Source organism: Oreochromis niloticus, unplaced genomic scaffold (assembly GCF_001858045.2).
Source record: "Oreochromis niloticus isolate F11D_XX unplaced genomic scaffold, O_niloticus_UMD_NMBU tig00002388_pilon, whole genome shotgun sequence".
Lineage (NCBI taxonomy): Eukaryota > Metazoa > Chordata > Actinopteri > Cichliformes > Cichlidae > Oreochromis > Oreochromis niloticus.
Window position 1 is genome coordinate 117,307 of NW_020327634.1, and position 11,448 is coordinate 128,754.

Here is an 11,448-nt window from a genome sequence, read left to right on the forward strand (position 1 = left end):
CTGCTCTTTAATGCAGTTAACCCTCGAGGCCTACTTTCTAGTTGCTGCTCTTACTGCTGTTCAGGAGATTAGGAGATTTGATTGGACAATCCAGTGTACGCAATAAAAATGAATGAATGGGATGCTGTGAAAGCAAGAGAATTTACCAGCTATACTCGGGCTTTTTGCAACAGTCTTAAGATGTGAGTAATCCAAGTTAAATCACTATGACTTAACCCTCTAGTCTTTGTGTTAATATTCGCTTATCTCTAATCTACACCTCCACCATCTCCTCTGTGTTCTCTTCTTCTTGTGGCATTTATAGCAGGATGCAGTGCTTCTTGGGTTTAGTATCTGGAGGCTCCAGAACAGCAAGAACAGCCTCATCAAACACGTACTTCAATCCTTCCTGAGAGAGAGAGACAAAAAAAGAAAAACAACAACAAAACAGACACATGAGAAAGGTTTTCCTACTGTAAACAACCATTTATGTCATTGTGCCACACATTTCTGCATGACACAACTTGACAGTGACTGGGAGTTTTTATGTTAAACCTTTGTCCTCACATGGTCCATGCTTATTATAACTGACTGCTGCATCGGTGAGAACATTTTACTTGTCAAGTAAAATGTAAGATATGAATACTCACTGTAAGATGCTGTGTTAAATCAACCTCACACTAGTTTGTATAAATAGGTATCTACATGTGAATATTTAGAATGTGGTGACAAGAGAACTGGAATTTTTCTGGATCTAGTTGAACTGATTAATCGTTGTATTTGCCACACAAACAGTATAAAAGAAGGACGTAGTAAAGTGCATACAGTGCCTAAATTTTGCATTGTTTCAGTGGCCAGCAGAAGGAGAGGCTCCTCTGGGTGCCAAAATTATTTCCATGTGTTCAGAAAACAGCCTACTTTGACCTTTGTAAATACTTTCCTGGTGCCTCTACTGGGTGTAAACCCTAAACCAGATCACATCACAATTAACTCTAAAACACTAATGTTGAGTGATTTTCACCCATGTGAACATCTGTGAAGGTTCTCAGTAATCCAGGTAATCGTAGTCTAAGGAGCTTGGAAGAAAAAGCATCTAGACTTCTTTAACTTGCTTGAAAAAGTTTCACCCCTCATCCGAGAAGCTTCTTCAGTTATAGGGTCAAATGGTGGAGAGTCCCAGATTAAAGCTCTGTGGGAGTATCCCTCCAAGAAGGCCTTCAAGCAACTCCAGGAAGTCCAGATGCTTTTTCTTGGAAGCTCCTTAGAGCACCCACGTGAACATTTTACAAAACCTGCTTGTTAGTGTTCTAGGGTTCAAGAGATCGATCAAGCTGATCTTGGTGGGAATATACATCAATATACACATCTGTTGGCTTCAGTTGGTAGTTTAAAGCCAGTATGAAGCATCAGGAATGAGAATTTTCACCTTTAAGTCTGAGGCCATGGTTGTCAATTGGTAAAGGGTAGCCTGCCCGTGCCCAGAGTGAATGGAGAAGTTTAAATATCTTAGGGTCATGAGTGAGGGAAGGAGGATGGATTAGTGTGACACTGGCAGTGATGTGGACACTGTACCAATCTGTTGTGACGAACAGAGCTGAGCATGAAAGTAATGCCTTCAATATACTGGTCAATCTACACCAACAACCTCACCTATGGTCATGAGCTTCATTTAGTGACTCAGAGTAAAGCTGCAGATGTAAGTGGCTGAAATGTGCTTCCTGTGGGCTCACTGTTACAGTTTTTTCTGATTGCTTAAGCACATTTTTTGTAACTATTGGCTATTTTTGCAAAACTCTACACACAAATAAGAAAACCTGTCACCCAATTATCAAAACATTGTAGTTCTCTTGCAAAAGCGAACACAGCTAGATTAACTCTTCACACCTTCGTAAAAATGGTGTTTTCGTATCAAACAGTACACACAAGCCATCATCTACTAAGCACACAATGCGCCAACTGCACACTGATGGTATGAATACAAAACACATCTGGCTTTTGCATTCTCCGTGTACAGATGTCAATTTGAGGTCACACTTTTGTCATAGTGTCATGTAAGCATACAAGGATCCAAACTTCAAGTACTGGTGTTTATTCACACAAATCAAAACAAACACAAGTGTTTATTTCCAAGTATAGGATTATTTGCAATCGCCATATTGACTATATGGGTTTCTTGGTCTGCAGTGAACATGCTTCCTCTGCCCCCACCATCTGGTCGTCTAGCAATTCTGTAAAGTAACAATTTCAGTATTTGTACATCTATGGTATTTTTGTGTTTCTCATTAGCATGGCAGTGCTACAGATCTTAGTGCAAAGTGACTGTACTAACCGATTCTCATTTTGAAATGTCCTTATGATACTTGCTACAGTGTAACGGCTTGAGTTAGGCTGAACCCTTTGGCCAGCTTCCCTCAGGGTCACTCCATGGTTGATTACATGGTCCACTATTGTAGCTCTGATGTCATGAGCAATTCTATTTCTTACTCTTCTTACCCTTCATCTCCCCCCTCCTCGTCCTCCTCTCCCCCCTCCCCGTCCTCCTCTTGCTCCTCCTTGTCCTTGTCGTCCTCTTCATCCTACTTCTTCACCTCCACGTCCTCTTCCTCCTTCCGCCTCCTCTACTTCTCACTCTTCCTGCTCCCTCCACTGTACTCCACACACACAGCTTACCTGTATTATAGTGCTTAGGCTGATTGCAAAGTGAACTAATTATCTGAAAAAGTTTTCACATGTGACAGTGTGCCAGACAGTTGGCAAAATAGTGTAAATAATGGCCATAAATGTGTATAGTTTTGCTAGGAGTGCGTTGATCATTTGGAAATTGAGTGTAAAGCAGTGAGTTGTGTTTACAGTTCTGCAAAAAGAGTGCTGTGCAGTGGATTGTAGCTACAGGTTTGCAAAGTGTGTGTTACAAAATGGCAAACTGAGTGCAAAGCAGTGTTTGTGCTTTTAGTTTTGCAAACTCAGTGAATGGTTTTGCTATAAGTATTAATAGTTTTAGAAATTGTGCTATAAGAATTACAGTTAGGGTTTAAGCATTCAGATAAAACTGTAAAAAAAGAACTCAGTCATTCAACACAGACTCAGCATCCTGGGTGTCACGTGTCTCAGTCTGGTTAATCTTTTCCTCTTTCTTCTTCTGTGTGTGTGTGGATGTGATTATCTACTAACCAGTCTCTGCAAACCTAGGCGAGGCACACCTTTCCCATCAGTAATGAATACAATAATTAACCCTGGGTTCCACTACTACTTGTTAACCCACCCTGATCCACTCCTCCTCTGCTGGCTGAATTAGCATACAGCCATGGATCTCTTTTCCATCACAGAGGAATAACCATTTTATGTACCTAATAAAGACGTTCATATTTCTCCTAACTTTGCAAGCAAAAACTTACAGATACCAATGCTTGTTTCTCAGCAGAAAATCACACCAGCAGACTTCTTCTCCCTCGTACCTGTGTCTCAGCTGAACATTCAATGTATTTGACTGCCTTCAGGTTACGAGCCAGTTTCTCTCCACTCTTGAAGGTCACAGCTTGTTGTTTTTTGTTGGCCAGCTTCTCCAGGGTGTCGCTGTCATCTCTTAAATGCACCTGAGTCCCGACCAACAGGAAGGGCGTCCCTGGGCAGTGGAGTGAAATCTCTGGCACCCACTGTGGAAAAATCAAGGTCAAGGTCAGCTTTGATGGATTTTTACTGGAACAACAATTGACCTGTAGCTCTGTGTGTGCATATATATCTAAAGTTAGAAACCAAACAAAATTACCTTTAAGTTTGTCAAGACCAAATCTGGATTTACAGTTTTTTCTGATGGCTTGAGCACATTTTTGTAACTATCGGCTATTTTTGCAAAACTCTACACACAAATAAGAAAACTCTTCACCCAATCAGCAAAACATTGTAGTTTTCTTGTAAAAGCGAATAACCTTTGCTTAACTCACCACACCTTTGTAAAAATGGTATTTTTGTATCAGACAGTAAACACAAGCCATCAAATTAATAAGCACACAATGCACCAACTACACACTGATGGTATGAATGAAAAACACATCTGGCTTTTGCTTTCTCTGTGCACAAGGTAGGCTATGTCAGTTTGAGCTCATACTTTTGTCATAGATCCGTAAGCATAGAGGGATCCAAACTTCAAGTACTGGTGTTTATTAACACACATCAAAACAAACACAAGTGTTTATTTCCAAGTCAAAACGAAATAGTAATTTCACTGAGGAAAAAAAAGAAATCAGTCTACATTGTGTCATCTCTGTGGATCTGGCCACAAATTTTCGTCTACATCACATGAAATGTCCTCTAGTCCAGCGGTCCCCAACCTTTTTTGTGCCACGGACCGGTTTATGCCAGACAATATTTTCACGAACCGGCTTTTAAGGTGTCGCGGATAAACACAACAAGATAAAACTAGTACCAGTACCAAAAAAAAAGAAGATTTATTCATAACACACGTGAAAAGACCCAGGAAAAGTGAGTTAACGATAAAAACGATAACAAAATAACGCTGAAAACCGATAAAAACCCTGAAAACCATACATTTCACACCTGAGCCTCAACTCTCGCGGCCCGGTACCAAACGACTCACGGGCCGGTACCGGTCCGAGGCCCGGGGGTTGGGGAGCGCTGCTCTAGTCCAAGGCATAGGGGAAAATATCTTCTGGAATTTTACATCTATGGTACTGTTGTGTTTCTCATTAGCATGGCAGTGCTACAGATCTTAGTGCAAAGTGACTGTACTAACCGACTCTCATTTCAAAATGTCCTTATGATACTTGCTACAGTGTAGCGGCTCAAGTTAGGTTGGACCCTTTGGCCAGCTTCCCTCAGGGTCACTCCATGGTTGATTACATGGTCCACTACTGTAGCTCTGATGTCATGAGCAATTCTATTTTTTACTCTTCTTACCCTTCCTCTCCCCCCTCCTCGTCCTCCTCTCCTCCCTCCTCGTCCTCCTCTTGCTCCTCCTTGTCCTTGTTGTCCTCTTTGTCCTACTTCTTCACCTCCACGTCCTCTTCCTCGGCCTCCTCTTCTCACCCTTCCTGCTCCCTCCACTGTACTCCACACACACAGCTTACCTGTATTATAGTGCTTAGGCTGATTGCAAAGTGAACTAATTATCTGAAAAAGTTTTCACATGTGACAGTGTGCCAGACAGTTGGCAAAATAGTGTAAATAATGGCCATAAATGTGTATAGTTTTGCTAGGAGTGCGTTGATCATTTGGAAATTGAGTGTAAAGCAGTGAGTTGTGTTTACAGTTCTGCAAAAAGAGTGCTGTGCAGTGGATTGTAGCTACAGGTTTGCAAAGTGTGTGTTACAAAATGGCAAACTGAGTGCAAAGCAGTGTTTGTGCTTTTAGTTTTGCAAACTCAGTGAGTGGTTTTGCTATAAGTATTAATAGTTTTAGAAATTGTGCTATAAGAATCACAGTTAGGGTTTAAGCATTCAGAAAAAACTGTAAAAGCAAGCTGAGTGTATTTTTGGATGAGTCTTTAAACTGAGGAGAAGAATATATGTGATTGTTCTCCAAGTAATTCTGTCAGACAAATGCCCTTTGGTTCATACCTTTTTTTAAAAAGTGTTAAATAACTTAATCTGATATTGGATTGCTTAAATACTTTAGCAAATAATGTCCCTCTTTGAGCATGAAAACATAACATTCATTAGACATTTATTTCTCCCTAAACTCTGTTTTGAATTAGAGACACTCAAGTCATTTATTTTAGAAACATAATCATTAGATGTCCCAGTGGTTAAAGACTAATAATTAAACAAAACAATCAAGATAAAACCAGGATCAATGAAACAAACTAAAGAGACACCAACATAAAAAAAAAAACCTCACATTTAAAGCCGAGGTAAAAAAGTGAGTTTTAAGATGAGATTTAAAAGACTATGTAGATTCTGCAGTATGAATATTAAGTTGCAGTTTATTCCAGAGTCTTAAAACTGTGACTGCAAACTCCCGATCCAAATTGAGACCTCGGCTGCATTACGAGCATCTGGTTAGAAGACCTTTTGGGGTTAAATAAGTTGAGGAGCTTGGTTAAATAGGTAGGTACCCTACCATTTAAAACTTTAAAAGTAAATAAAATCTTAAAACTAGTAAAAAAAAAAAATGGACAGGAAGCCTGTGAAAACCTGCTGCGGAGAGATGCGATCATGCAGCGGCATTTTGGATTAACTGTGAGCGATGAAGAAAAGAGTGTTTCAGACCTTAAAACAGAGGATTACAGTGGTCCAAACTAGGCATGAACACATTTTTCAAGGTCTTTTGAAAGAAGATGTGATTTTGCTTTTCTCCTCCTCAGTTTCATTGGTGATTTCAGTGGTATGGCATTACAGCGTTTAAGCAAATAGGAAGATGTGTATAAATATTGTCATTTTATAGATAATTCATTCTTTATAGATCTGTAGAAAAATATATAATTTGATATTTAGTTAAAATTTTAGTACTAGTTAATGTTAACATGTTGATGTATGCTCTGATAAGCAATTTTTTTTTTTTTTTTTTACAAATTAATGTTTTTACCAGGCACACTGAGGTTTCCTTTAACTGACAGTCTTTGAGAGTTTGTTGGATTTAAAGGGCAGCCAATGAAGAGAATCATCCAATTAAATTAAAAGTCAGTATTTTGAATCTCCGTCAAAGTAGAAACAAAACACAGATACCGGCTAAACAAACCTTCTCTGCGACATTCTGGAAAGATGACGGTGATACGACAGAGAAACAAACAAGGAAGACGTCAGTCTGAGGGTAGCTGAGGGGTCGCAGTCTGTCATAATCTTCCTGACCTGCAGGGGAAACTGTTATGATTAGGTTGTGTGCAGGCAGGACTGAACTCAAAATACAGCTTTATTGCTGACGGAAGTTAAGGCGCTACAAAATAATATGAAACTAAACTGGGAAGTCATAAAAGAACTAACTCACAAGGAAAAACACAGAGGGGCACACAGTCATGAGAGAGAACACGACACAGAACTGAGGGAGACGCGGACATAAATACACACTGGGCGTTTATCAATATGCGTACTTGTGCGTACTTGCGTTCTCGTGTACTCGTGATACGTCATCAGTTGGAGACCAAGTACTGTTCCAATTCGAAGTACGCATCACGCAGAGAACGCGAAAAAGTCCCGGATGTGTTCTCGATCCGCCCATTTTATCGAGTATGCATCGGTGTAGACTTGGGACAGCTATATATCCCAGAATGCATTTCGTCCAAAACTCAACAGCGGACTCCCGGCACATCGCCCCCCCCCCCCCCCCCCCCTCGCGGTCTTCTCACTACTCAGGTTAAAGAAACCCCAGCAGCTGTTTACTGAGTGTCCACTAGAATAGAAATAAAAGCGTTCTAACATCTCACCTGCTTGTTTTTATTAAGGTATGTACACGTATGTACATGTACACTATTTTTTATTAATAGAGGTTTCACTACTGAGGTTAAAAATGATATATAAGTCACGTAGATCACTTCTAAATGTTAATGTTTGGTTCATTTCAGTGTTTTATTTGTTCCTGAGTAAACCGGTTTGGCTGTGATTAAAGTTAAGCTTCATAACATGTTACTCACAGTTACATTAAGAGGGGACGGCAGTAAAAACTCCGGACCTGTGACATCATCACGTACGCTGGTGTTCCGACTGTACAAATCACGAGTCCGTGCTCGCGTACTTGAGAATTGAGAAACGGCCCACGAGTCCGTGCTCGCGTTCTCGGCGGGTACGTACTCCCGTGCGTTCTCAGCGAGTACGTACTCACCGAGCACGTACTCGCGTACTTGGGCATTGATAAACGGCCAGAGGGTTAGTGAGGGAAGTGGGAGCACACGGGGAACACAGCTGACACAGATAATCGTAACGAGACAGGACAGGAGTGAACACACTGACGGGAGACTGTCAAAGTAAAACAGGAAGTGCACAGAGGTGCAGACAGTAGGAGAGAGAGCGAGCATAACGGGCTGGGGAAAACATTGAATGAACCACAAGGAAGGGAGACAAGGGCTCACAGATACACAGAGGGGCACACAGGGGGTAAAAGTCAAAAGGGGAAATCAAATAAGGAACAACTTAACAGAGCAACCCAGGAACCATGGCCTAAATACAGAACAAAATACAAAAATACATGTAAACTAAGAATGCTGGGCCAACATGGCCCAGGATCATGACAGAAACTCAACACAAGTGTCTGAACAACGGTGTTAACCCCCTCCAAAAAATGCCTTTCCAAGTGGAAATGACCAGAGCTGAAAAACGATGCCCATGTTGAAGAGAAAATTAAAAACAAGTGGCTCCCACATTAAAATATACAAATTTACATAAAAAATAAAATAAAAAATACACCCTGGAAAGTGAGTTTCCTCCTCATAACAACTGTACAATGGGACTTTTCTTTCACCATCTGGATACTGGGAAGGATTCAAATTGGGGCAATGGCTGCTTTGACTGACAAGGGTGTTCCTCCCCACTGTCTGTCATCAAAGGTTTGACTGATTCAGGATTTGTCCTCACCAATTACTTTATTAAAAATGCTAATGAGAATAGGGCTCTGTGGAAATCAAATCAACAAAATTTTGATTTCATGGGTTAAACACTGAGACAATATTGTCTAAGTTTAAAAGTTTGATTAGGTAGAGGATCAATAGGAGGTCCATGGCCCTCTTGGGGACATTCCCATATGGCTTAAAATCTGGGAATCCACTAATTGCCCTTAGACTTGAAGAAGCTTCTTGGATGAGAGGTGAAACATCTTAAAGAAACCTAACGAAGTCCAGACGCTTTTCTTTATGAGCTCCTTAGACTACGATGTCCTGGATGACTGAGAAGCTTCACAGACATTATACAATAGAATTTTTTTGTATTTAAACTGAGCTTAGGTGTAATTTTTTACCTGAAAAGTCATAGAGTCCCAGATTGTACAGCTCTCCACCAATACTCACTGTCACAACACAATTGGAAAAAAACTGGAGAACACGGGGAACAAAAGTTAAACAAGACATACACAAAGAGTTTGTACTGTCTGTCTTTAGAATTCTGCAAGTATCACAACCTGTGTGACACAAAAGAGTGGTTCACAGCAAATCTGTCTGGTGTATGTCTGCAGGCTTTCATGCCATGAGATTCCTGCAGAGAATTTTTTTTTTATTATTTATTTTATGGTATTTAAACCTACTCACTGAGGGCGTGTATTGTTTGATGTCTGTGCCTGTAAAGGTCATGAGCAATTCCCGCTTTCCTGAATGAAGATCACCCACCACCATGAGCTTTATACTCAGCATCTGAGAGGTAGGAAAAATATTTTTTTTTAAAAAGGAGAAAATTGGGAACAAAATAAACCGTAAAGACAAGGAACTGATTTTTGTAACATCATCATCACCATTATTTATAAAGCACTTTAAAACAACCACAGCTGACACAAAGTACTGTACATAGGAACTATATAATATAATTACATAAGATATAAATAAAAGCCAAATAAAAGAAAGTAAAATAATTAATTAAATCACTAATTTGATTATAAGAGAAAGTCTCACTGAGGTTAAAAGACAAAGAATAAAAGTGGATTTTAAGACGTGATTTAAAAGTGGACAGTGAAGGGACCTCTCTAACGTGCAAGGGTAAATTATTCCATAATTTAGGAGCAACAATAGAAAAGGCCCCGCCCCCTCTGAGCTTCCTCCTGGATCTCAGTACCTCCAGGAGCAGCTGGTCAGCTGACCTGAGAGACCGACAGGGCGTGTGAGCATGAAAAAGCTCCAAGAGGTAAGGTGTGGCAAGATTGTAAAAGCATTTTACAGCCCACCACTGCCCCTGCCGGTGGCAGATGCCCTCAGAGATCGGTGCATTGGTGGTTCTTTGTGTCCAGGGAAGGGCGTTCAGGTACCCACTGGCTCACTCCTGGTGGCTGCTTGTTGGGGCCTGGAGCCTGGGGCTCTCTTGGGCCCCTTCGGGGGTGGGGTGCCCTCGGCCTCTGGGCCTGGGCCTCAGTCCACTCTGGCACAGCTGGCTGCCGGTGGAGCACACGGGCACATCACTGCAACCCCCTCTGGCTTCTGCTCCGTGGCTGCTGGTTGATCCCTCTTCTGGGGCTCTCCTCAGCTCTTTCCGGGAGAGTGGCATGGTTGCCCCTCCATTAGTCTTCCTTGGTCTCTTGTGCTCTGGGGGTCTCTAGATGTCTGGAGCCTGGATCTCCTCCATACCTGCTTCATGCCGTGGAGGACGGGGCAGTGGCCCCCCACACCCTCTAGCAGATCATTACATGAAGGAACCTTTTAAAAACAAGCGCGCTCATGTTCACAGGTGTACACACGGGTGCTCACAGACACAAACTACACCCTTTTTGGCTGCTACCTCAAAGCGCACTGTGCTGCACAATAATATTCAATATTTAGTATTAACCAGTGTTGGGGAGTAACGGAATACATGTACCGCCGTTACGTATTTAAAATACAAAATATGAGTAACTGTATTCCGTTACAGTTACCGTTTAAAAAGAATAATTAGAATACAGTTACTTTGTTGAAATAAATGGATTACACAGCGGTATGTTTCATATTGTGGCGGGTTAGGACTGTTTGGGTTTTGTTTGACAGCTACATTCTGTTGTTCCAGGCGGCAGCGTTACAGTTGCCATAGTTACAGGGTGACGCGCTCTCTCTGCGACTGTGTGTTTCCTGGGTGAGAGAGCGCCTTTTTGTTGTTGTTGTGCAAAGCTAATAGGCAGAATGCTACAGGCATAACTCTAAAGAATGTAGCATCATGGGCAGTGTAGTCCATGTTGCAGGGAGAATGGACTGCCATACGAGTTGTCATCGAGCAAAAGTGGGAGCTGGAAGCATGTAAATATAATAATAACCACTGCAGCCAAAAAAGAGTGCCTGACAAGCCCAGTTGTAAGTAAGCTATTAAGACGCGACTGTACGCTGTGCTTTTGTTTTCCTCCGAAACAATAAGTTCCATTGGAGTAGCCTTTCAACGGCATTCTCTGTCTCTCGCAAGCAAAGTTGACCCACACAACAAAGTAAAGCTATTTTTCGGCTATGAGCCCTACACGGAACCCGACGTATTAGCCAGAGGTCTCTTTACTACGGTTCAGAGCCGCGGACCTTCAGTACCAGTAATAAATCACACAACAATAGTACATTCACGTAGTTACAAAAAGCATGATAATACAATAAGTAATCCAAAGTATTCAGAATACGTTACTCTCATTGAGTAACGTAACGAAATACGTTACAAAATACATTTTGGGGCATGTATTCTGTAATGGAATACATTTTAAAAGTAACCTACCCGACACTGGTATTAACTGTTATATACACATAGATTATTGCGATGATGTTGTTTATTATATTGCTCTCTTTTTTTGCTTGTTTTCTCTTTTGTCTTTCTCAACAGGTGATCCGGGTGATTGATATATGTATTTTTTGTCTGTTTGTTTTGTTTGTTTTTGTTTTTTGCC

The 11,448-nt window shown here is 41.2% G+C and overlaps 1 protein-coding gene across 1 annotated transcript; it reads right to left on the reverse strand.

Moving 5' to 3' along the window:
• Nucleotides 1–241: 241 nt before the first annotated feature.
• On the reverse strand, nt 242–10,106 carry LOC109196582 (cell division control protein 42 homolog). The gene is made up of 6 exons (XM_019350791.1): nt 9,906–10,106; nt 9,164–9,265; nt 8,878–8,950; nt 6,673–6,782; nt 3,435–3,632; nt 242–388 (listed from the first exon to the last, which is right to left on the reverse strand). The coding sequence occupies exons 1-6, from the start codon at nt 10,104–10,106 to the stop codon at nt 299–301; spliced, it is 774 nt and encodes a 257-aa protein (XP_019206336.1). The 3' UTR covers nt 242–298.
• Between the last annotated feature and the right edge of the window lie 1,342 nt (nt 10,107–11,448).